Source organism: Tachyglossus aculeatus, chromosome 4 (assembly GCF_015852505.1).
Source record: "Tachyglossus aculeatus isolate mTacAcu1 chromosome 4, mTacAcu1.pri, whole genome shotgun sequence".
NCBI lineage: Eukaryota > Metazoa > Chordata > Mammalia > Monotremata > Tachyglossidae > Tachyglossus > Tachyglossus aculeatus.
The window spans coordinates 15837519-15865321 of NC_052069.1; the positions used below are offsets into that span (position 1 = coordinate 15837519).

Here is a 27803-nt window from a genome sequence, read left to right on the forward strand (position 1 = left end):
AAACAAGGTCCCCACTGTGTAACTCCCCAGAATTCCTTCCCGGGGTGTATATTCAACTATATTACCAGCTGATGCTTTCTTAATGAGATACCCGAGTCAAAAGCTAAGAGAAGGTTGTCCAATCAAACCGATGTTTCGGGAAAGTAACTGAACTAAAATTAGTTGTGGAAAATACGGGAGAGAAATAGCATTTCAGTAGTGTCTTATGTGCGTTTTTATTTTTATTCATTCACTTCAATAGCATTCTTTACAAAGTGAATGAGAGGAAGGTTTGGGATTTAAAAGCACTCCATCACCTTGCTCCCTCCTACCTCAACTCAGTCCTCACAATGCATTCCTCTAACACCAACTAACTCACTGTATCTCAATCTCACCTATTTTGCGACCGACCTCTCGCCCACGTCACTTTCCTACTTTATATCCGACAGTTACTTTCCTCACCTTCAAAACCTTATTGAAGGCATATCTCCTCCAAGAGGACTTACCTGACTAGCCCTCATTTGTCCCGCTCCCGTCTGCACTGCTCTTGCACGTGGATTTGCTCCCTTTATTCCCCCGCTCCCTCAGCCCCACAGCACTTACGTACACCACCGTAATTTATTTATCTGTACTAATGTCTGTCTCCCTCTCTAGACTGTAAGCTCACTGTGAGCAGGGAATGTGTCTACCTACTGTTATACTGTACTCTCCCAAGCGCTCAGTACAGTGCTTGGCACACAAAAAGCACTAAGGACGAATAATTGATTGATTTGGACACTGCAGAATAAAGTTCCAGAAAGACACTCCACAAAATCCGCCACACAAACTGAACCGTCATCCCAACCGTGGAAAAACTGCTTTGAGGGCGTCTAGTCAAATTTGCGCTCAAAAACAAACTTATTGCTAAGAATAATAATAATTGCGGTATTTATTAAGCACTTACTATGAGCCAGGCACTGCACTAAGCTCTGGTGCAGACACAAGCAAATTGGGTGGGACACAGTCCCTGCCCCATATGGGACTCACAGTCTCAATCCCCATTTTACAGATGAGGTAACAGACGCAGAGAAGTTAAGTGACTTGCCCAAGACCACACAGCAGACAAGTGAAAGAGCCAGGAAAAAGAACCCATGCTACACACCTAGAGGGAAAATTTTGTGAAAAAATGGGAGAGCAAAGCTAATTTACCGGCCTAACTGGAAGAGCACGAGCCTCAGAGGTCCTATATTCTAATCCCAGCTCCACCGCTCTGCTGTGTGACCTTGGGCAAGTCACGCGTCTGTAGCTCAGCTACTTCATCTGCTAAGTGGAGAGTAAGACTGTGAGCCCCATGTGGGACAGGGACTGTGTCCAACCTGATTAGCTTGTATCTACCCCAGTGCTTAGTACAGTGCCTAGCGCATAGTAAAAGCTTGTCTTGTCATGTGCTCCGTCCCATAGCAACGTCATGCACACATCTCTCCCAGGGCACCCCAACTCCATCTGCGATCGTTCTGAAGTGGATCCATAGAGTTTTCTCGGTAAAAATCCAGAAGTGGTTTACCACTGCCTCCTTCCACGCAGTAAACTCGAGTCTCCGCCCTCGATTCTCCCCCATGCCGCTGCTGCCCAGCACAGGGGAGTTTTGACTTGTAGCAGATTCCCTTCCACTCGCTAGCCACTGCCCAAGCTAGGAATGGAATAGGTAGGCCTCTGCTTGACTCTCCCTCCCTTAGCGGAGACTGGTAGAGGACTGGAAACTCTCCAGGTGCAATCCTGAGAGGGGAGTAAAAGCTTAAATATAATTATAATAATAATCGGCATTTGTTAAGCACTTACTATGTGCAAAGCACTGTTCTAAGCGCTGAATAATAATGGCATTTATTAAGCGCTTACTATGTGCAAAGCACTGTTCTAAGCGCTGGGGAGGTTACAAGGTGATCAGGTTGCCCCACGGGGGGCTCACAGTCTTAATCCCCATTTTACAGATGAGGTAACTGAGGCCCAGAGAAGTTAAGTGACTTGCCCAAAGTCACCCAGCTGACAACTGGCAGAGTAGGGATTTGAACCCATGACCTCTGACTCCAAAGCCTGGGCTCTTTCCACTGAGCCATGCCCAAAGTCACTCAATTAATTAAATTAATTAAAAATAAACAAACAAAAAAGTGAGCTTAAGAGGCTAGCTGGGGTATCTCCTGACATAATGACCAGGCTAGTCAGTCAATCATATTTACTGAGTACTGAGTGTGTGCAGAACTCTGTATTAAGCACTTGGGAAAGTATAATACAACAATATAGTGGACACATTCCTTGCCCTCCACAAGCTTACAGTCTAGAGAGGGAGACAGACATTAATACAAATCAATAAACTACAGATATGCACATCAGTGCTGTGAGGCTGGGAGGGGGGCTGAGTAAACGGAGCAAATCAGGGTGACACGGAAGGGAGTTGAAGAAAAGGAAAAGAGAGCTGAGTCAGGGCTCAGACAACCACAACCTCTATCATCCCAGAGAGCTCGGAATTCATTTTGATTTTTAAAATCTACAGAGAAGAAAACTCCACAGTCTTCATCCCCATTTTACAGATGGGGTAACCGAGAAACAGAGAAGTGAAGTGACATGGGGTAGAGTCAGGATTAGAACCCAAATACTTCTGGTTCCCAGCCCTGGGTTCTTTCCACTAGGCCATGCTGCTTCTTAGCTTACAGTCTACAGGTGGGGAAACGGATTTGAAAATAAAATACAGATAAAATCTAATGGGAGAGAATCGGGATATGCACACAAAGTGCTATGGGGCTGGGGCCGGGGAGCTGAGTAGAAAGTGCTTTAAGGGGCTCAGATTTGGGAAGCATCACGGCACAGTGGACAGAGCACAAGCTTGGGAGTCAGAAGGTCGTGGTTTCTAATCCCTGCTCCGCCACTTGTCTGCTGTGTGGCCTTGGGCAAGTCGCTTTACTTCTCTGGGCCTCAGCTACCTCATCTGTAAAAAGGGGATTAAGACTGTGAGCCCTATGTGGGACAGGGATTGTGTCCAACCCGATTTGCTTGTATCCACTCCGGCGCTTAGTAGTGCCTGCCATATAGTAAGTGCTTAACAAATACCATAATTATTATCATTATTATTATTATTATTAGATACAAGTGAATAGGTGACACAGAAGGGAGGAAAGGGAAATGAAGGCCAATCAGGGAAGCCTCTTGGAGAAGTCGTGAATTCAGAAGGGCCCTGAGGGTGGAGAGTGCGGCAGTCAGCTGGACACGAAGGAGGAGGGGGTCCCAGGTCAGAGGAAGGACTTGGACAAGGAGTCCGCAGTGGGAGAGATTCATTTATTCATTCATTCAATCGTATTTATTGAGCGCTTACTGTGTACACAGCACTGTACTAAGTGCTTGGGAAGTACAAGTTGGCAACATAGAGAGATGGTCCCTACCCAACAGTGGGCTCACAGTCTAGAAGGGGGAGACAGACAACAAAACAAAACATTCATTCATTCAATCGTATTTATTGAGCGCTTACTGTGTGCAGAGCACTGTACTAAGCGCTTGGGAAGTACAAGTTGGCAACACACAGAGACGGCCCCTACCAAACAGCGGGCTCACAGTCTAGAAGGGGGAGACAGACAACAAAACAAAACATTCATTCATTCATTCAATCGTATTTATTGAGCTGAGAGATGGGACCAAGGCCCAGGAAGGAGGCTGGCGTATACTTCCCAAGCGCTTAGTTCAGTGCTCTGCACACAGTAAGCGCTCAATAAATACGATTGATTGATTGATTGATTGATTGACTGAATGAATGGAAGAGCCAAGTGTGTGGGCTGGGCTGCAGGAGGAAATCAGAGAGGCCAGGTGGAAGGGAGAGAACTGAAAAAGTGCTCTAGACTGTGAGCTCATTGTGGGCAGGGAATGTGTCTGCTGTTGTACTCTCCCCAGCGCTTAATACAGTGCCCTGCACACAGTAAGCGCTCAGTAAATACGACTGAATGAATGAATTCTCCAAAGACAATGGAGTGCCAGAAAAATACCCGACAAAATCTGACACACAAACCGTGCCATTCCAAGCGTGAAATATTGTTCCTGAGAGAGCCTAGTGACAATTTGGCTCAACATCCAAATTTTATGCTAGAAAATTAAAGGGGAAATTCTATGAAAAAACTGAAAAGTAAAGCTAACAGGCTCCTACAATCCTGAGCTGTGCCGTGAGCTTGAGTGTGTTAGCTATATTTTCTCCTGGCATCATGGCCGTATTACATCCTCACCATCCTAGAGCCTTCACAGGCTTTAAAGATCTTCAGGGAAAAAAACTGTACAATTTTCCACACTACTCCCACAAAATTTAAGAGGTGTCTACAATAAATAAGACTTTATAGGGAAATCATCCCCTCTGGCCTAAATAGCCCCCAGAAAAGACTGGCCATCTAGAAGCTATAGCAATTCTCCGAGGCCTGAACCCCTGACTGTGCCTCCAAGCTTAGCCCAGCAGCAGCGTGGCTTAACAGCGTGGCTCAGTGGAAAGAGCCCGGGCTTTGGAGTCAGAGGTCATGGGTTCAAATCCCACCTCCACCAATTGTCAGCTGTGTGACTTTGGGCAAGTCATTTAACTTCTCTGTGCCTCAGTTCCCTCTTCTATAAAATGGGGATAAGAACTGTGTCCCTGTGGGACAACCTGAACAGTGCTCTGCACATAGTAAGCACTTAATAAATGCCATTTAAAAAAAAACAACAGCATGGGCTTTGGAATCAGAGGTCATGGGCTCAAATCCTGGCTCTGCCAATTGTCAGCTGTGTGACTTTGGGCAAGTCACTTGACTTCTCTGTGCCTCAGTTACCTCATCTGTACCTGTATATATGTATATATGTTTGTACATATTTATTACTCTATTTATTTATTTATTTTACTTGTACATATCTATTCTATTTATTTTATTTTGTTAATATGTTTGGTTTTGTTCTCTGTCTCCCCCTTCTAGACTGTGAGCCCACTGCTGGGTAGGAACTGTCTCTACAAATTGCCAACTTGTACTTCCCAAGCACTTAGTACAGTGCTCTGCACACAGTAAGCGCTCAATAAATATGATTGATTGATTGATAAAATGGGGATTAAGACTGTGAGGCCCCCGTGGGACAACCTGATCACCTTGTATCCTCCCAGCACTTAGAACGGTGCTTTGCACATAGTAAGCACTTAAATACCACAATTATTATTATTATCATTGTTACTAAGAGGAGAGTGACTCTAGATTGTAAGCTCATTGTGGGCAGGGAATGTGTCCGTGAACTTCGCTTAATCGTACTCTCCCAAGTGTTTAGTAGAGTGCTCTGCCCACAGTAAGTGCTCCATAAACACCACTGATGATGCGGGGAGCAGTCATTGTTCAAAGGGGAGAAAAAACGGATTTGAGTAGCTCCCAAGCCTGTGCTCTTTCCACTGAGCCACGCTGCTTCTCTATGCATCTCTTGCTGCTTCTCATGCGTCTCACAGTCTTAATCCCCATTTTACAGATGAGGCAAATGAGGCACAGAGAAGTGAAGTGACCTACCCAAGGTCACACGGCAGACATGTGGCAGAGCCAGGATTAGAACCCAGGTCCTTCTGCTTCCCAGAACGTGCTCTATCCACCAAGCCACCTTAATCAGACTACACAGATCATCTCCATCCTTTCAGACTATTGAAGGTCTTTATCAAGTCCAACTTCAGTCTTCTCTCATTTCCAGGCTGAATAATCCCTAAATCCTTAAAATTCCTATCTCCCATTTTTTTTAGAATCTCTCCCCTGAACCCTTCTAATTTACTGGCCTTTTGAAATGAGAATCATTCATTCATTCATTCATTCAATTGTACTTATTGAGCGCTTATTCTGTGCAGAGCACTGTACTAAGCACTTGGGAAGGCTCAGTCTAGAAGGGGGAAACAGACAACAAAACAAAACATATTAACAAAATAAAATAAATACAATAAATATGTACAAATAAAATAGAGTAATAAATGCGTACAAACATATATACATATAGACAGGTGCTGTGGGGAGGGGAAGGAGGGGGCTCAGTCTAGCACTCTGGGAAATGGGAATATTAGCTGCTGGTCCCCGCGTTATGTACCCTGATGACAGTTTTCATTAATCCACAATTTTCACCAGGGCAAAATCTACTTTCCCCTGGACAATTAGGCATCCTAGCTCCAAAATCGATTTAATTTGAAGGGACACAACGTTGTGGAGCGACTCCATCTTTTTAAATAAATATCAGCAAACATTCCAGAATTCATCTCCAAAGAAAAACCTGGAGAGGGAAAAACTGATGTCTGAGAACCAGTATTCGTCCCTGGGAGAAGAGCGTTTAAGGAAACCACATCTCTCTCAAATATCCCCGAGCTGACAGGAAATCTAGTCAAAATGTCCAGTTGTCCTCTGGCCACATAAAACAGAAGGAAACAAGGTCTGCACTGCACTTACCTTAGAAGAAGCTAGCTAGGGCAGCAAACCAGAGTGCTTAAGCCCTGAGTTTAGAAGTCACCCTATAAATTTCCATCCAGGGGACTTTTCTATTAGCTCTGAGCAAGTAAAAAGTCTATTTCTTCCACAACTTCTATATTCGCATTTATGAATACAAGTACTCGTAGATTTCCCAAAATAGAAGTACGAATCTTCCCAGATTTTGTGTAAGCAATAAAAAAAGTACAGACTAGCTTTTAATTTACATGCATTAGTATTAACAACTTACTTTTATTGCCCACCAATGCCACTAATGGCTGAGTTTCTGACTCCTCATTCACTTTCTTGACTATGGAGAGCCAGTCTTCTAAATTCTCAAAGCTCTGGTAATTTGTAATATCATACACCAAAAGGACTCCCTGTTGGAGGGGGAAAAAAAAAGTTTCAGCATATTTGAAACACACTGCCTAACAAGCAAAGAAATCGAACTGATGTATTAATATTGAAATAATTCACAGCAACTTCACTTCTCTTTAAGCTATATCTCAGGTGTCATCGTAAGCATAATGTGAAATAAGGATAATGTGACTTTTAAATGAACTGAATACAATCACCCACTGTTGCCAAATAATGCGCTACTTGGAGAAAACTACATAAAGAGATTCTACCGAGAAAATATCTGTTTTAAGAGATCTGCTGATGATCTGTTTAGGGTTTACACTGCATAATGAAGAGATCATAAAACTACCTATCAAATGGGTCACTGTCGCATCTTTTTTTCCAGATATATAAAACTCAGGACAGTAGCAGATGTCATATCTGCATGACACAGATTAGACAGTTTGTTGAAATAGCCTTCAATTAGAAAATGGAAAGGACAGTATTAACTCAGCCTTGAAGAGCCTGAAATTCTGATTTGCTAGCTATAGTACCTTCTTACTCTAATTACATTTTTAAAATTTTCCTTGTCTTTGAGTTGTTTCTGTTAATCAGTCAACTGCATTTACTGAGAGCTTACTGTGTGCACCTGAAGCACCAGGGAGCCTCCTTGCTGACCTCCTGCCTTCTGTCTCTACCCACTCCAGTCTGTACTTCACTCTGCTGCCTGCACTATCTTTCTAGAGAAATGCCCTGGACATGTCACTCCCTCCTCAAAAATCTCCAGTGGTTGCCTATCAACCTCTGTATCAAGCAAAAACTCATTATTGGTTTCAGAGCTCTCCATCACCTTGCCCCCTCCTATCTCACCTCCCTTCTCTCTTTCTACAGCCCAGCCCGCAAACTCCAAACTCCGCTCCGCTGGTGCTAACCTTCTCACTTTCCCTCGTTCTCACTTGTCCTGCCTTCGACCCCTAACCCATGTCCTACCTCTGGCCTCGAATGCCCTCCCTCCTCAAATTTAGACTGTGAGCCCACTGTTGGGTAGGGACTGTCTCTATATGTTGCCAACTTGGACTTCCCAAGCGCTTAGTACAGTGCTCAGCACACAGTAAGTGCTCAATAAATACGATTGATTGAAATCCGCCAATCACACTTCCCTCCTTCAAAGCCCTACTTATTTATATTGATGCTATTGATGCCTGTTTACTTGTTTTGATGTCTGTCTCCTCCCTTCTAGACAGTAAGCCCGTTGCGGGCAGGGATCATCTCTACTGCTGAATTGTACTTTCCAATAGTACCGTGCTCTGCACACAGTAAGCACTCAATAAACATGACTGACTGAATGAATGAATGATCTTTCTAATAAAGGAGGAGTTTCAAGCAGGGAGGAGGGGAGTGTGGGTGAGGCTGTGATTTGCAAAATGAAACTACATATCCACTATAAAACTTTAAATTTGGTGGGAATTAGGTTTCGCCTTGAACCTCCTAGCGCCTTGGTTTCCGAGCGAAGTGGCGCTCTGATGGATTCGGTTTCCTACTATTTGAGTAGGAGAGCACTGATGCTTAAAAGTAGCATAGGCCTTCATTCTGAACAGGTCTATAGCTGGAAAATCCCTACAATTAGCAGTTAGAATTAAGAAGAAGGGACACGCTCAGAGAGTCAATCAGATTCAGCAGCTGGATTCATTCCCTTTCAATTGCCAGAGAGACACCAAATCCATTTGTTAGTGGTTAACCAGCAGGCCTAGGTGTGTGGGCTCCTGGCACACAATAGTCGTTGTGTTTGACCTCACAAATGACTGCACCTCATTAGTTTTCCGGTAGCTCAGTTGGGCACTATTTGCAAACCACTTAGATTCCAGGATGGAAAGAGCCACAGAAACGCAGCATCCACAATATTCGCTGAGGTTTGTGATGAGTCTGCTGGCCACACGTCACAGAGTGCTAAACACTGTGTGGTGTGTCCCCTTCTGACCGCTGGAAACATAGCCTGCAACATTTTTCAGAAGACTCTAAGAAAATTTTCAAAGGTAAATCTGGGACTCTAACCAGTAAAATTTTCAATTTTTAGAACTACCTCACACTTTGGCGTATATCACTAATTTTTACTTTTGGGCTCAGCTGCATTGGGTCCCTAACAGACTCCTGGACAAATAACTATTTATGTTCTTTTTTTTTTTAAGACACATTGCTTTTTAGTTACTAGCTCAAATTAACTCCCTGTTTAAAATTCAGAATGAAGCAATAGAAGTTATGTGAAAAAATGAAAGAATTTTTAAAAGATCAAGTCTAGTCTAAAATTTTAAAAAGACCAATCATTTATTTAGCACTTACTCTGTGCAAAGCACTGTACTATGCACTTGGGAGAGTACAATAACAGACACAGTCCCAGCCCACAATGAGTTTACACCTCTCCCAAGTGCTTAGTACAGTGTTCTGCACACAGTAACTGCTCAATGAGCCCCTTCCTTCCTCTCCCCCTGGTCCCCGTCTCCATCCCCCCCATCTTACCTCCTTCCCTTCCCCACAGCACCTGTATATATGTATATATGTTTGTACATATTTATTACTCTATTTATTTATTTATTTATTTATTTTACTTGTACATATCTATTCTATTTATTTTATTTTGTTAGTATGTTTGGTTTTGTTCTCTGTCTCCCCCTTTTAGACTGTGAGCCCACTATTGGGTAGGGACCGTTTCTATATGTTGCCAACTTGTACTTCCCAAGCGCTTAGTACAGTGCTCTGCACACAGTAAGCGCTCAATAAATACGATTGATGATGATGATGATGATGATTAATTGATTAATGGTACTTATTGAGCGCTTACTATGTGCAGAGCACCAAACTAAGGTTTTGGGAGATATCACTGCCCTAATGGTACAAATATTGCCCAAACAATTTTACAGCTTAAAATGATGTACTGAACATGACAATGATCTGGATTCCTAATACCCAACATTTACTTACCTAATTGCCTCCTCCTAATTGCCTCCTCTACTCTGCAAACGCCTTGTAGGCAGGGATCATCTATATCTACTCTTTTGCATTATACTCTCCCAAGCACTTGGTAAAGTGCTCTTCCCACAATAAGTGCTCAATAAATACCACTGATTGACTGCATAACTGCCCCACGCTGATTTTTGCAGTAAAAATAAGAGATTATTTTGTGTTCCATGTAATTGCAATCAGTGATAGTGGTATACACCAGGGAGGAGGGGAAGAATGTGACACCACAGCCAAGAGGGTGAAAGGGGCAGAGTGCACTTTGGGAGAGAAGAAGGGTAAGAACACAACAACATAACATGAAGGGGGAATTCCTTCATCATGTGCCTATTAACGCAGCATTTGAGAGAGGAAAATATAAATACATGAAATAGTCTCAAGGGCCTCTTACCTTTCTCTTCCTTCTCCCATTCCTTCCTCCTCCCCTTTTTCCTTCTCCTCCCTTATTCCTAGGTTTAATTCTTAGATGACCTGCAGAACTGCTCCACCCACGTACTGATGTAATAAAAACTGTGTGGAAAAAGTGGAGCAACTGCCTAAGAGTAACAAAGATTAACTGTACTCAAAGCAGCAGTGTAGTAGTTAAATTTAGTTCTGCCATAGAGCATAATTTAAAAAAAATTGGAGGATACTTTGCTGGAGATAATCAAAGTGATTTCCAGATTTTTCTAGATATTCAAGTGGCTGTGGAAATACAGTTTCCATTTCTAAAGTAGAAAATGGTATACTGGGGATCGTGTGAAGTAAGTTCCTTGAGTAGAAGGCATGCAAAGACATGTGGCAGGGCCAGAGGAAGAATTCACAAAAGAAAGACAAATCTTTCCTCAAATCCCACCTCAAGCAGGAACTACCACAGCTCTTACTTCGTACAAACCTTTCTCCTTGGCACCAAATTAAAGGCTATCATTTTTTAAAAATTACAGACTAACTTTGAAGAGTAAAATATCTGTTTGCATATGTGCGTTTATATATAGTATATATTTTAGATTGAAAGTTGTCCCTCATATTTGAGGACAACATCATTGAGGGTGGTACACATCGTTGTGTTTGCACAATGTGACATGTCTGTTTGGATTGGAAGCTCTTTATAAGATAGGGATTGTATGATCCCTCAAGGCACCTGGTAGGAAAAAAAATGTAGACAGATACAATGGGGTTGGGACAGTCATCTTTGTGTGGTTACATTTTCCATGGAAACAGAAAGAAAATAGAATATTTAGGGAACAAGAAAATGAAATATTTAGGGAATAAGAAAATGTAAGGGTCTGATCTAAGCGTAAGATCTCACTCAATTCTCTTTTTATTTGGACCTCATCCAAGCGGCAAACTCTACATCTCATCACCCTCCTCTGCTTATTGAGGATCCCTACTTGCAAACTGATGTCCAGCAAAACCGGGCTCTTCTCCACTTTCACCTTCAAATGACAGAATGACTCTCCCTACTCTTGGGCTGGGGCTCTGGCAGCACAAAATCATTCATTCAAGCAATCTTATTTATTGAGCACCTACTGTGAGCAGAGCCTGTACTAAGCGCTTGGGAGAGTACAATGCAACAATAAACAGATACATTCCCTGCCCACAACGAGCTTACAGTGTAGATGGGCAGGGGAGGCAGTTATTAATATAAATATTAATTTCCCGTCACTGTAGACGGCACTACACTGCCTTCTCATCTCACAAGCCCGCAACTTTGGTGCCATCCTCGACTCCGCTCTCTCATTCACCCCACACACCCAATCTGTCACCAAAACCTGCAGGTTTCACCTCCACATCGCCAAGATCCACCCTTTCCTCTCCATCCAAACCGCTACCTTGCTGGTTCAATCTCTCATCCCATCCCGACTGGATTACTGCATCAGCCTCCTCTCTGATCTCCCATCCTCCTGTCTCTCCCCACTTCAGTCTATACTTTACTCTGCTGCCTGGATTATTTTTGTACAGAAACACTCTGGGCATGTCACTCCCCTCCTCAAAAATCTCCAGGGGTTGCCTATCAACCTTTGCGTGAAGCAAGAACTCCTCACTATTGGCTTCAAGGCTGTCCATCCCCTCGCCCCCTCCTAACTCACCTCCCTTCTCTCCTTCTCCAGTCCAGCCCACACCCTCTGCTCCTCTGCCGCTGCTAACCTCCTCACTGGGCCTCGTTCTTGCCTGTCCCGCCATCGACGCCTGGCCAACGTCCTACCTCTGGCCTGGAATGCCCTCCCTCCACACATCCACCAAACTAGCTCTCTTCCTCCCTTCGAAGCCCTACTGAGAGCCCACCTCCTCCAGGAGGCCTTCCCAGAATGAGCCCCCCCTTTTTTCCTCTCCTTCTCCTCCTCCTCCCCTCATCGCCCCCTCCCTCCTTCTACCCTACCCCCTACCCCTCCACACAGCACTTGTGTATATTTGTACATATTTATTACCCTATTAATTTTATTTATGATGTGTACATAGCTATAATTCTATTTATTCTGATGATATTGACACCAGTCTACTTGTTTTGTTTTGTAGTCTGTCTCCCCCTTCTAGACTGTGAGATCATTGTTGGGTAGGGACCGTCTCTATATGTTGCCTATTTGTACTTCCCAAGCGCTTAGTACAGTGCCCTGCACACAGTAAGCGCTCAAATACGATTGAATGAATGAATGAGTAAATATGAACTGTGCTTTTCCAAATCTATTTAAAAAGACCAAGTTCCCGAGATCAGAATTACAAAATGGAAAGTGCTTATGACCAGCCGTACCCTTGTTCCCAAGAAAATTTCCAAATTTCTTATTATATGGTTTAGAAATATGTCAAGTTAACTGAAAACGGGGAGGCAGTAGTGGAAGAGGGAAAGAAAAGGAGCATATTCAAACCAAGTAGCTCTGGTTCAAGACAGTCTACCCACCAGTGTTCATTATATGCTCTACTGACTGACTGATTGTTTGATATTATCAGTAGGTTCCGTGTGGTGAGAAACACTCCCAGTGGCCCAGTTTTGATCCCAGTGGCCAAACTCTCCACTCTTTTCTCAGCCTGCTCATCAGGCTACTTCTGCAATTTGTCAGAAATAGCGAGGCCTGCTGTAATCAGGACAGGACTGGCAGCAGGAAATCTGGGTTCTCATCCCAGCTCTGCCACTTGCCAGCTGTGTGACCTCAGGAAAGGCATTTAACTCCCCTAGGCCTCAATTTCCTCATCTGTAAAATGGGGATTAAATAGTTCTCCCTTTGTCTTAAACTGTGGAGCAGCAACTGTGTCAAACCTGCTTGTACAGTATCTACACCGGCACTTGGTGCAGTGCTTCACACATAGAAGTGCTTAAGTGCTTAGAAGCCCTAATGACCTGGCCCTACTGATAACACTGAAACCATTCATTCATTCATTCAATCGCATTTATTGAGCGCTTACTGTGTGCAGAGCACTGTACTAAGTGCTTGGGAAGTACAAGCTGGCAACACAATGATGTGCATCTAGCTTTATTTCTGTTTATTCTGATGACACCAGTCCACATGTTTTGTCTTGTTGCAAATTGAACTGGGAGACAGACACGAAATGAAATACAGTTGGGAGGGAAAGGATACGGGAAAGATGGGTAAGTGAATAAAGAAGTGTTTAAAGAGTGTGACCTCCCTAATACCGCCCCTGCTCCTCTCCAGCCCCTCCCCATTCCTGCCCCTTCCCTGACTCTCCCATCTTTCTCAACAGTATCTCAAAATCAACCACCTTCAAACCCATAGCAACTCACCTTATCGGAACACTTGCTCCTCCATCCTTTCTTCCCTGACTGCTACTTTCAACCGTTCACTTTCCAGTGGCTTCCTCCTCCCAGCTTTCAAACATGCTCATGTATCCCCAATGTTTAAAAAAACCCTCCTTTGACCCCAGTTATAATTCCATCTCCCTTGTACCACTCCTTGAGTTAGTTGTCTACAACAACTGCCTCCACTTCCTCTCCTCCCATTCTCTCCTTGATCCCCTCTAATCTGGCTCCCGCCACCCTCACTTAACCAAAGCTGACCTCTCAAAGTTCACCAATGACTTCCTTCTTCACAAATCCACCAACCCCTATGCCACCCTAATTCTTCTCAACCTCTCGACTGCCTTCGACACTGTGGGCCCCCCCATTCCCCTGGAAATACTATCTAATCTTGGCATCACAGAAACTGTTCACGCCTGGTTCTATTTCTCTAGTCACTCCTCTGTCTCACCCTCTAACTGTGAAGTTGCCTCAAGGTTCAATAGACACTAAGCTAGTTGTGGGCAGGGAACATGCCTAGCAGCACTCATTCCCTCAATTGTATTTATTGAGCACTTACTGTGTGCAAACCACTGTACCAGGTGTTTGGGAGAGTCTAGGCCTTCCCAGACTGAGCCCCTTCCTTCCTCTCCCCCTCGTCCCCCTCTCCATCCCCCCATCTTACCTCCTTCCCTTCCCCACAGCACCTGTACATATGTATGTTTGTACATATTTATTACTCTATTTATTTATTTATTTTACTTGTACATATCTATTCATTTTATTTTGTTAGTATGTTTGGTTTTGTTCTCTGTCTCCCCCTTTTAGACTGTGAGCCCACTGTTGGGTAGGGACTGTCTCCATATGTTGCCACTTTGTACTTCCCAAGCGCTTAGTACAGTGCTCTGCACATAGCGCTCAATAAATACGATTGATGATGATGATACAATACTACAACAAACACTTTCCCGCCCACAACAAGCTGACAGTCTAGAGGGGGAGAAATAAAAACAAATAGAACAAATAAATAAATTACAGATATACACATATGTGCTGTGGGGATGGGAGAGAAGATGAATGAAGGAGCAAGTAAGAGCAGTTCAGAAGGAAGTGGGAGAAGACAACAGGAGGGCTTAGGGAAGGCTTCTTGGAGGAGATAATAATAATGATAATAATAATAATGGCATTTGTTAAGTACTTATACTATGTGCAAAGCACTAAGTGCTGGGGAGGATACAAGGTGATCAGGTTGTTCCACGTGCGGCTCACAGCCTTAATCCCCATTTTACAGATGAGGTAACTGAGGCACAGAGAAGTTAAGTGACTTGCCCAAAGTCAAACAGCTGACAAGCGGTGGAGCTGGGATATGAACCCATTACCTCTGACTCCCAAGCTCGCGCTCTTTCCACTGAGCCCCGTTGCTTCCCTAATGTGCCTTCAATAACAATAAGTATGGTATCTGTTAAGCGCTTACTATACGTCAAGCACTGTTCTAAGCGCTAGGGTGGATGCAAGGTAATCAGGTTGTCCCACGTGGGGCTCACAGTCTAAATCCCCATTTTACAGGTGTGGTAACTGAGGCACAGAGAAGTTAAGTTTTTAGACTGTGAGCCCACTGTTGGGTAGGGACTGTCTCTATATGTTGCCAACTTGTACTTCCCAAGCGCTTAGTACAGTGCTCTGCACACAGTAAGCACTCAATAAATACGATTGATTGTCAGAAGCACCTGGGTTCTAGTCCTGGCGCTGACACTTGTCTGCTATGTGACCTTGGGCAAATCACTTCACTTCTCTGTGCCTCACTTACCTCATCTGTAAAATGGGGACTAAGACTGTGAGCCCGATGTGGGACAAGGACGGTGTCCAACCCGATTTGTCCAACCCCAGAGCTCAGAACAGTGCCCGGCACATAGTGAGTGTTTAACAAATACCACAGTTATTATTATCGCGTGGCTCAGTGGAAAGAGCCTGGGCTTTGGAGTCTGAGGTCAGGGGTTCAAATCCCAGCTCCGCCAATTGTCAGCTGTGTGGCCTTGGGCAATTCACTTCACTTCTCTGCGCCTCAGTTACCTCATCTGTAAAATGGGAATTAAGACTGTGAGCCCCCCGTGGGACAACCTGATCACCTTGTAACCTCGCCCAGTGCTTAGAACAGTGCTTTGCACATAGTAAGCGCTTAACAAATGCCATCATCACCACCACCTTGTAACCTCCCCAGCGCTTAGAACAGTGCTTTGCACATAGTAAGCGCTTAATAAATGCCATTATTATTATTATCATTATTATTATTCTCCCAAGTGCTTAGTACATCATCATCAATCGCATTTATTGAGTGCTTACTATGTGCAGAGCACTGTACTAAGCACTTGGGAAGTACAAATTGGCAACATATACAGTCCCTACCCAACAGTGGGCTCACAGTCTAAAAGGGGGAGACAGAGAACAAAACCAAACATACTAACAAAATAAAATCAATAGAATAGATATGTACAAGTAAAATAAATAAATAGAGTAATAAATATGTACAAACATATATACATATATACAGGTGCCGTGGGGAAGGGAAGGAGGTAAGATGGGGGGGATGGAGAGGGGGACGAGGGGGAGAGGAAGGAAGGGGCTCAGTCTGGGAAGGCCTCCTGGAGGGGGTGAGCTCTCAGCAGGGCCTTGAAGGGAGGAAGAGAGCTAGCTTGGCAGATAGGCAGAGGGAGGGCATTCCAGGCCCGGGGGATGACATGGGCCGGGGGTCGATGGCGGGACAGGCGAGAACGAGGTACGGTGAGGAGATTAGCGGCGAAGGAGCGGAGAGTGCGGGCTGGGCTGGAGAACGAGAGAAAGGAGGTGAGGTTGGAGGGGGCGAGGGGATGGACAGCCTTGAAGCCCAGGGTGAGGAGTTTCTGCCTGCAGTTTCTGCATGCAGTAAGCACTCAATAGATATGACTGATTGATTAATTCTGCATCCCCTTCTATTCTCCATCTACACCCACTCCTTCAGAGAATTAACTTGCTCCCTTGGCATTAAGTATCACCTCTATGTGGATGACTCCCAAAACTACCTCTCCAGCCCTGACCTCTCTCGTCCACAGTTGCACATTTCCTCCTGTCTTCAGGACATCTCTCCTTGGATGTCCCACCACTACCTCAAACTGAACTTGAGCCAAACAGGGCTCCACATCTTCCCACCCAAACCCCGTCCTCCCCATCTCTGTAGAAAACACCACCCAGTCTCACAAGCCCATAAACCTTGGCTTTATCCCCGACTCCTCTCTTTCATTCATTCAATCGTATTTATTGGGCGCTTACTATGTGCAGAGCACTGCACTAAGCACTTGGGAAGTACAAGCTGGCAACATATGGAGACGGTCCCTACCCAACAACGGGCTCACAGTCTAGAAGGGGGAGACAGACAACAAAACAAAACATGTGGACAGGTGTCAAGTCATCAGAATAAATAGAAATAAAGCTAGATGCACATCATTAACAAAATAAATAGAATAGTAAATATGTACAAGCAAAATAGAGTAATAAATCAAGCCACATATTCAGTCTGTCACCAAACCCTGTTGGTTCTACCTTCACAACATCCTAAAATTTGCCCTTCATCCAAACTGCTATTACGCTCTATTTACTCTATTTATTTATTACTCTATTTATTTATTTCTCTATTTATTTATTTCTCTATTTATTTATTTCTCTATTTATTTATTTCTCTATTCATTTATTTCTCTATTTATTTATTTCTCTATTTATTTATTTATTACTCCATTTATTTATTACTCTATTTATTTATTTACTACTCTATTTATTGCTCTATTTATTTACTACTCTATTTTACTTGTACATATCTATTCTATTTATTTTATTTTGTTAGTATGTTTGGTTTTGTTCTCTGTCTCCCCCTTTTAGACTGTGAGCCCACTGTTGGGTAGGGACTGTCTCTATATGCTGCCAACTTGTACTTCCCAAGCGCTTAGTGCTCTGCACACAGTAAGCGCTCAATAAATAGATTGATGATGATGATGATGATTACACTGATGCGATCAGCGTGGCTCAATGGAAAGAGCACGGGCTTGGAAATCAGAGGTCATGGGTTCTAATCTCAGCTCCGCCACTTATCAGCTGTGTGACTTTGGGCAAGTTACTTCACTTCTTTGAGCCTCAGTTCCCTCATCTGTAAAACAGGGATTAAGACTGTGAGCCCCACAGGGGACTACCTGATTACCTCCTCTTCCCCAGTGCTTAGCACATAGTAAGCGCTTAACAAATACCATCATTCATTCAATTGTATTTATTGAATGCTTACTGTGTGCACAGCACTGTACTAAGCGCTTGGGAAGGACAAGTTGCCAACGTATAGAGACGGTCCCTACCCAACAGCGGGCTCACAGTCTAGAAGGGGGAGACAGACAACAGAACAAAACATATTAACAAAATAAAATAAATAGAACAAATATGTACAAGTAAAATAGAGTAATAAATACGTACAAACATATATACATATACACAGGTGATATACATATAACATATACCACAATTATTATTACTATTATTATTATTTATTCCTCCTTTACTATTGCATCAGGCTCCTAGCTGACCTCTCTGCCTTCTTTCTCTCCCCATTCTAGTCCCTACTTCACTCTGCTGCCCTGATCATTTTTCTGTAAAACCATTCCTTCCTTGACCTGCCCTCCACGTGCCTTCCACTCACTTACCGTCTCCTGGTTTCTCCTTCTCTCCTCTTCTCCCTCCCCAAAGAACAGCACCAGCTGCTGCAGGCATCCAGGTAGCACAATCAATGCTATTTATTGAATACTTACTGTGTGCAGAGAACTATACTAAGCGCTTGGGAGAGTACAATTCAGCAGAGTTGGTAGACATGTTCCCTGCCCATAACGAGCTTACAGCCTACAGTGGGAGACAGAATTATAAGTAAATAAATTAGAGATGTGTACGCAAGAGCCATAGGGCTGAGGGTGGGGTGACTATTAAGTGCCCAAGGGATACAGATCCAAGTGCACAGACAATGCAGAAGGGAGGAGAGGGAGAAGAATGTATGACATAATAATAACAATAATGGCATTTATTAAGCACTTACTATGTGCAAAGCACCGTTCTAAGCTCTGGGGAGGTTACAAGGTAATCAGGTTGTCCCACGAGAGGCTCACAGTCTTCATCCCCATTTTACAGGTGAGGTAACTGAGGCCCAGAGAAGTTAAGTGACTTGCCCAAAGTCACACAGCTGACAATCGGCCGAGTCAGGATTTGAACCCATGACTTCTGACTCCAACGCCCTTGCTCTTTCCACTGAGCCATGCTGCTTCTCTGCATCACATTGCATTATGCATAGTGTGATGTAATGATTTCACACATGGGTCCAGTGAGGGGGGAACTAATCTGGTTCAGCTGCCACCAAGAGTGCATTGAGTAGGGCTGAGGTCGGGGCAAGGTATTTATTATTTATTATTTATTATTATTATTATTGATGGCATTTATTAAGCGCTTACTATGTGCAAAGCACTGTTCTAAGCGCTGGGGAGGTTACAAGGTGATCAGGTTGTCCCATGGAGGGCTCACAGTCTTCATCCCCATTTTACAGATGAGGGACCTGAGGCCCAGAGAAGTTAAGTGACTTGCCCAAAGTCACACAGCTGACAATTGGCGGAGCGGGATTTGAACCCATGACCTCTGACTCCAAAGCCCGGGCTCTTTTCCACTGAGCCACGCTGCTTCTCTCACTGTGCACAGTAAGCGACAAGGTATTTCAAACCATGAGAGTCACAATTTAAGTAATGTCTTAAAAAACCAACTGCTCATAGGTCTCATTTTGTCTCTGCTCAAAAGCGAGTGCTGCGCCCTTCTCTAGTTAAAGGACATTAGTGTGTTCACAAGCCAAAAAAATTGACCGAAAAAAATTAAAATCTATAAGACACACAATTTAGTTACATTAATCAATCACTCATATTTATTCAGCCTTTACTGTGTGCTCAGCACTGTACTCTCTGTGTACTCTTACTGAACTTCTCTGTGCCTCAGTTACCTCACCTGTAAAATGGGGATTAAGACTGTGAGCCCCCCGTGGGACAACCTGATCACCTTGTAACCTCCCCAGCACTTAGAACAGTGCTTTGCACATAGTAAGCACTTAATAAATGCCATCATTATTACTCTGCACTTAATAAATGCAATCATTATTACTCTCCCAGCACGCTTGACAGAGTACATCAGCTGCTAGATGTGTTCCCTGTCCACAACGACCTTACAGTCTAGGGCGGGGAGAGACAGTAATATAAATAAATTAATTACATAATCGAATTGGCAGATTTTTTAATTAAGAGTTCCACCCCCTCACGGTATTACTCTATTTTACTATTACTCTATTTATTTTACTTGTACATATTTATTCTATTTATTTTATTCTGTTAATATGTTTGGTTTTGTTGTCTGTCTCCCCCTTCTAGACTGTGAGCCCGCTGTTGGGTAGGGACCGCATCTATGTTGCCTACTTGGACTTCCCAAGCGCTTAGTACAGTGCTCTGCACACAGTAAGCACTCAATAAATACGAATGAATGAATGAATGAATCCAAAGCAGCGTGGCCCAGTGGAAAGAGCCCGGGCTTGGGAGTCAGAGGTCATGGGTTCTAATCCCTGCTGTGCCACTTGTTAGCTGTGTGACTTTGGGAAAGTCACTTCTCTGAGCCTCAGTTCCCTCATCTGCAAAATGGGGATTAAGACTGTGAGCCCCACGTGGGACAATCTGATTACCTTGTATCCCCCCGCCCCCAGTGCTTAGAAAAGTGCTTTGCACATAGTAAGCACTTAACAAATACCATTATTATATTTGGATTTGCTCCCTTTAATCACCCATTCCTCAGCCTCATCGCATAAACGTAATTTATTCATTTATATTCATGTTTGCCTCCCTGCAAGCTCATTTTGAGCAGGGAATGATGATGATGATGATGATGGTATTTGTTAAGCGCTGACTATGTGCAAAGCACTGTTCTAAGCGCTGGCAGGATACAAGGCGATCAGGTTGTCCCACGTGGGGCTCACAGTCTTAGTCCCCATTTTACAGATGAGGGAACTGAGGCCCAGAGAAGTGAAGTGACTTGCCCAAAGTCACACAGCTGACAAGTGGCAGGGCTGGGATTCGAACCCACGACCTCTGACTCCAAAGCCCATGATCTTTCCACTAAGCCACAGCTGCTTCTCGAATGTGAATGGAAGGGAATGTGAAGGGAATGTGTCTATCGTTGTATTGTATTGTATCGTTGTATTGTACTCTCCCAAGTGCTTAATACAGTGCTCTGCTCACAGAAAGCACTCAATAAATACGACTGATTGATCGATTGATGATGGCTCCGAGTCCCCGAGTCCTGCTGTCGGCCGCCTCTTTGGTCGCCAGCAGCCACAACTTCGCCTCGACCGTGGCCGGTCAGACGACGGCCGTAACTTCATCTCAATACCTTCACAGCCTCTCCAGGATCCACCCTTCTTCTCCATCCAAACTCTCTACCGCATCAGTCCCCTCTGTGACCTGAGGCCAATGGCAGAGGTAGGATTAGAACTCAGATCCTCAGACCCATGCTCTTTCCACCAATCCACAGTGCAGCCACACAGCCACCAGCATCTCTTTATTCTCAAAACTGAAATCTGGCAAATGCACAGGAAAATGACCTCATTCTGATCATTGACAGAGAAGTGGCGTGGCTCAGTGGAAAGAGCACAGGCTTTGGAGTCAGAGGTCATGGGTTCAAATTCCGGCTCCACCAATTGTCAGCTGTGTGACTTCGGGCAAGTCACGTCTCTGGGCCTCAGTTACCTCGTCTGTAAAATGGGGATTAAGACTGTGAGCCCCCCACCGTCGGTAACAACCTGATCACCTTGTAACCTCCCCAGCACTTAGAACAGTGCTTTGCACATAGTAAGCGCTTAATAAATACCATCGTTATTATTATTATCATCATTGCATTTCATTTCAGTTTAATGTACCTGGGCTCCGAAGATATATTTGTCCAACATCTTGCCTCCTATTGTTTGCCCTCCTATATCCCAAACTTGAAGGGCAACATTCATATTTCCTGGAATAAAAAGAAATATTAAATTGAGCAAAAATATGTATCAATAAACTGGCATCACCACAGTTCTTGCAGTTTCAACATTAAATATCTTCGAGGAACATCGCAAAGACTTTCGGCTCATTCAAATTGCTATACTCGTTGTTTTTAAGGAACATTTAAATACTCTGTGGAACTCACAATCCCATTCTTAAAAAGAAGCAGAGCACTTTTTCCAACAACAATGAACAAAACCTAGAATGGGGAAATAGACATATCTGTAGAGGGATCAGGTCTCCTAACTCTATTGTACTCCGTTCATAATAATCATATCATAATAATAATATTATATTATTATATAATAATTCATTATAATATAATAATAATGATATCATTATATAATAATGATCATCACAATTGCGGTAGTTGTTAAGCCCTTATTATGTGCCAGCACTTTCAGGCCTTCCCAGACTGAGCCCCCTCCTTCCCCTCCCCATCCCCCCCGCCTTACCTCCTTCCCCTCCCCACAGCACCTGTATATATGTATATATGTTTGCACGTATTTATTACTCTATTTATTTTATTTGTACATATTTATTCTATTTATTTTATTTTGTTCATATGTTTTGCTGTCTGTCTCCCCCTTCTAGACTGTGAGCCCGCTGTTGGGTAGGGACCGTCTCTATATGTTGCCAACTTGGACTTCCCAAGCGCTTAGTACAGTGCTCTGCACACAGTAAGTGCTCAATAAATATGACTGAATAAATACTAAGAGCTGGGATAGATAAGAGTTGCTGGGCCACAGGGGGTCCCAGTATAGAGAGGAGGACAAACGGGTGTTTAATCCCCATTTTACACACAAGGAAAAGTTAAGCAATTTGTCAGTGATCCCAAAGGAAGCAAGGGGCAGAGCTGGGATTAGAACCCACATCTCCTGACTCAGAGAACAGTGCTCTGCATAGAGAAGCAGCATAGCCTAGTGGATAGAGCACAGCCATGGAACCAGAAGGACCTGGGTTCAAATCCCCCTTTTCCTCTGCTCCTCCACCCCTCTCCATCACCCCTACTCCTTCCCTCTGCTCTACTCCTTCTCCGCCCCACAGCACTGGTGTATATTTGTACATAATTATTATTCTATTTATATTATTAACGACGCATACATATATATATGGAATTCACTATTTATTTTATTTTGTTAGTATGTTTGGTTTTGTTCTCTGTCTCCCCCTTTTAGACTGTGAGCCCACTGTTGGGTAGGGACTGTCTCTATATGTTGCCAATTTGTACTTCCCAAGCGCTTAGTACAGTGCTCTGCACATAGTAAGCACTCAATAAATACGATTGATGATGATGATATATATGTATCTATAATTCTATTTATCTATTTTGATGGTATTGGAGAAGCAGCGTGGCTCAGTGGAAAGAGCGCAGGCTTTGAAGTCAGAGGTCATGGGTTCAAATCCTGGCTCCACCAATTGTCAGCTGTATGACTTTGGGCAAGTCACTTAACTTCTCTGGGCCTCAGTTACCTCATTTGTAAAATGGGGATGAAGACTGTGAGCCCCCCGTGGGACAACCTGATCTCTTTGTAACCTCCCCAGCGCTTAGAACAGTGCTTTGCACATAGTAAGTGCTTAATAAATGCCATCATCATCATCATTATTATTATTATTTTTATTATTGATGCCTGACTACTTGTTTTGTTTTGTTATCTGTCTCCCCCTTCTAGACTATGCACCCGCTGTTGGGCAGGAATTGTCTCTGTTGCCGAATTGTACTTTCCAAGCGCTCAGTACAGTGCTCTGCGCACAGTAAACACTCAATACAATTGAATGAATGAATAATCCCAGCACCACCACTTATCTGCTGTGTGATCTTGGGCAAGTCACTACTTCTCTTTGCCTCAGTTACCTCATCTGTCAAACACTAAAAATAATAATAATAATAATAATAATAATATTAACGATGATGGTATTTCTTAAGCACTTACTACGTGCCAAGACTATTTAAGTGCTGGGGTAGATACAAGTTAAGCAGGTTGTCCCACATGGGGCTCACAGTCTAAATCCCCATTTAAAGATGAGGTAACTGAGGCACAGAGAAGTTAAGTGGCTTGCCCAAGGTCACACAGCAGATAAGTGGCAAAGGCAGGATTAGAACCCACATCCTCTGACTCCCAAGCCCGTGCTCTTTCCACTGAGCCCCATGGGAGACCTGGGCTCTGTCCAACCTGATTAGCTTGTATCTCCCCCAGCGCTTAGTACAGTGCCTGGCACATAGCACTTAACAAATATCATAAAAAAGAAATATTATTGATTAATAGAGAGAAGACTTGAGAATTCCCTTGTTTTGAGAAATAAAAATGGAAAGTTCTTAGAACAGTGCTTTGCACATAGTAAGCGCTTAGCAAATACCATCATTAATTAAAGTTCTGCCTTACTTGGATGAAAAATACATGATCCCTAGATTCTAAGGAACTCAAATTCAGTGGGGGAGGGGGACAGGGTCGACGACTGATACATACGGGAAGGAGAAGAAAACTATCTATCAATTAGGGACTGTATATGATGCCAACTTGTACTTCCCAAGCGCTTAGTACAGTGCTCTGCACACAGTAAGCGCTCAATAAATACGACTGATTGATTGATTGAACCCACTCTCTTAGTAGAGCTGTCCAAATTAATTTGATTCCTAAAAAAATGCACACAATAATTTTTATTGTTGTTTAAAAGTGTTTATTTATGTAAAAGTTGATTGAAATATTATTACTACCATGCAAGGAAGGCTATTTGAATTACAGTCCCCAAATCAAGGCTTCCTATATCAATAATAAAACTTTTAACAATAAAGGTCCTAGAGATGGATGTGGCATTGCTTACAACTTACTCTGTGACCGCAATCAGCCAAGAACCAACGAACATAAGACGCTGACCAATCTCAGTTTAAAAATTGTTGGGTAGGGACCGTCTCTATATGTTGCCAACTTGGACTTCCCAAGCGCTTAGTACAGTGCTCTGCACACAGTAAGCGCTCAATAAATACAATTGAATGAATGAATGAATGAAAAATGAAAATGTTAACTAGTCATAATCTTAAAAATGTACGTCTCTATTTTGGAAAACATTTTCAAGGAACAGAATAAAATGTAAAAAACTCAGTTTCTGCTTTATAGCCCACACATATGCATACAGTTTTAAAGTTCATACAAAATGTATCAAAATAAAATTCAGCCATCCAAATCTGACTAGTTAGCTCGGCACCCATGTGAGACATTATTCTAAACTGCACTATCAAGTAGTAACAGAATTAGTTGCAGTCCCACATTGATGCTCTGACAAATATTTAAAAACCAGCACCCCTAACAAAAATACCCACCAACAGCCATATCCAAATCAGTAAAGTTCGGTGACAACGTGATTCTAAATTTTTTTTGTGGTATTTAAGTGCTTACTATGTGTCCAATACTGTTCTATGAGCTGAAGTACACACAAGTTACTTAAGGTGGACACAGTCCCTGGGAGGGAAAATTGTCACAAAAATATTTCATTCATTCAATAGTATTTATTGAGCGCTTACTGTGTGCAGAGCACTGTTTCAGCTACCCTCCAAAATCTTCTACGGTATTTAGATATATTTTATCTACTTATAACAGCCCATGTTAAAAAAAAAAAGTGTGTTCTTGCAGATCTTAAAGGACACCTGAGACGAGAATGTTTAGAAGAAAGTTGTACTAGTAAGTTGTGGGGCCTTAGATGTCTTTTACAAGATCTTAGATCTCTGCAGTCCCACAGGGATAAATTTTCATTCCTTTCCAAAGAGGGGAGAATCAAGCACATCACAAATGGAAAATTTCACAAGTCACAATATTTCAATTCAAGATGAAAATTCCAATTCATTAATGAGGAATTGGGAAGGGGGGGCAGTACAACATTGCAAATAATACGCAAAGCTTTAGTCTCAACAAACCTTTCTAGTATTCAGACTATTAGATATATTCACCCTCCAGTGTGCAGAAGCAGTCATATCTGCCGAACCTTCCCCCAAGTGCTTCATACGAGACAAATGCATTCAGTAAGCACTCAAATACCATTACTCCTATCGGAGGAACTTTCACTAGGATTAATGAATGTAGTATTACATTAGAATCACTGAAATAGATCAAGTCATTTCTCCTATATACACATATACCCAAAATAATGATGAAATTAAGGCAGAATGTTCAAATGCGTCACCACATACTCTAACTTGCTTATGCTACAGACCACAATTACTGAAATTGTCTCATAAATAATGATTTTAAAATCAAAAATATTCTGGCAGTGATGAAAAGGAGGAATAATTCTTCCCCAGTGTGACACAGCCACCCATCTCCACTAGCAACCAAACCAAATGTCTCAAAAGTCCACCGGATAACAGGGATAGGGCATCAAAGGGCCTGGGGTCTAATCCCACCCCGCCACTGGACCACAGTGTGAACCCGGCAAGTAACTTCCTCGTGCCTCAGTTTCCTCATCTGTAAAATGAGCACTCAATCCCTGTTCCGCATGGCGCAGTGGACAGAGCTTGGGGTTGGGAGGTCATGGGTTTGAATCCCGGCTCTGCCACTTGTCTGCTGTGTGACTTTGGACAAGACACTTCACTTCTCTGGGCCTCACCTCCATCTCACTGAGACTGTGAGCCCCACGTGGGTTAGGGACTGTGTCCAACCTGATTTGCTTGTATCCATCCTGGTGCTTAATACAGTGCCTGGCACACACCAAGCGCTTAACAAATACCACAATTATTGTTCTCCTTCCCATTTGGAATGAGTCCTGAGTAGAACAAGTTTTGTGTATGACCTGATTATCCTCTACCATAGCTTAGTACATAGCTTGGCACATAGTAATCACTGAAATACCACAGTTATCATGGTTTATGTCTATCAACAGTGGCTCAATTCATTCCAAAAGCGTCTTGTTATTACAATAGCTTTTAAATATATGTTTGGGCAGAACTTACCAGTAAGTCAACAGCAAACCACAATGATCATTACAGTAAAGTCTTTAGATTCCCTATCTCCCATTTGCCAGCAGATGGATTTTCACCACTGACTCAAAGTCAATCAATCAATCATATTTACCAAACAGCGCAGAACACTGTACTAAGCACTTGGGAGAGTACGATATAACAGTCAGTAGACACGTCCCTTACCAAGCTTACGATGAGCTTGGTATTGAGCTTAAAAAAAAATGCAAGCCCAGAAGATTCAAACACCCCTGAAGCTCGAGTTTTCGAATATCATCTTCTTTCAAACACTTGCTTACACTTGTTCCAACACCGTAAATCTTAAACTGAATTTTATTTCTCTGAAAAGTACGAAATGGTCTAATTTCCATTCAAAATGTAGTGTTTTTTTCCTACTTTGATGGAACTTATGTCAGTTCAAAGAGAACAGTCAGCAATATACTTAGGGCAGCTTAGAAGATAAAAAATGCACTTCTTCCTTGATAATTCAAGAAATATATATGAAGCTTCCCAGATCACGTCACATTCCTTGCAACATCTGTTGCTTCAGTAATTTTAAAACAAACATCAGTATTAAAAAATATTTATCCAAACATAAGAGAAAAATATAGGCTATTTTGACTTTGGTTCATCCGTATAAAAATCAAATGCAAAATGTGATTCCAATAATAACATGAATTTTATATTCAGGCAAACATACCCAGAGCACCACTCAATATCAGAACAATGCCAAAATCTGAGGTTTATTAACTACCAGAAATTTTTTTAAATAATTTAAACTGTAGTAAAACATGAACTTGCTCCCTCCAGCAAGTTCAAGGGTCTGAACACAGAATTACTAACAATGAAATCACTTTCGAGCTATAAGATTCCCAATGAAAAAATCGTCACAGAGTTTGGTAAGAAATGGCTTGCAACTACAAATAAAAATAAATGGAGTGACAAGTAGAGGTAGGGGAAAGTTGGTTAGTTCTGATCCAAATGAAGGCCACAGGGACAGTTCACCGGTGATCTTATAACAGTGCTTGGCACATAGTAAGCGACTTGACAAATACTGTAATTATTATTATTATTAAATGTATGCCTGGTGCCTTGGTTAACCTTATTTAAAGTGCTGCCCAGTCAAGAGGGAACTCAAAACACAAGTCGGCCCACTTCTTGTACAGAAGACTTTAAAATCCTTTTCACAGTAGAACCCTGTTTACTGGACTGTGCCCACAACCTTCCTGAAACCATTTTGACTATGGCTCTTAGGA

General features: G+C 42.9%; 1 protein-coding gene and 1 non-coding gene across 3 annotated transcripts in view; both read right to left on the minus strand.

Moving 5' to 3' along the window:
• RAB28 (RAB28, member RAS oncogene family) overlaps positions 1-27803 on the minus strand; it is a 167058-nt gene that overhangs the window by 123996 nt on the left and 15259 nt on the right. For both annotated transcript variants that reach the window (XM_038745820.1, XM_038745821.1), the window contains exons 3-4: positions 21479-21567; positions 6679-6808 (exon numbers count right to left, since the gene is read on the minus strand). In XM_038745820.1, the coding sequence (XP_038601748.1) occupies positions 6679-6808; positions 21479-21567 (219 nt within the window). The remainder of the gene's footprint in view (positions 1-6678; positions 6809-21478; positions 21568-27803) is intronic.
• LOC119927672 lies at positions 1607-1744 on the minus strand. The gene has a single exon (XR_005450653.1). It is a non-coding gene; the product is annotated as a small nucleolar RNA SNORA7 (small nucleolar RNA).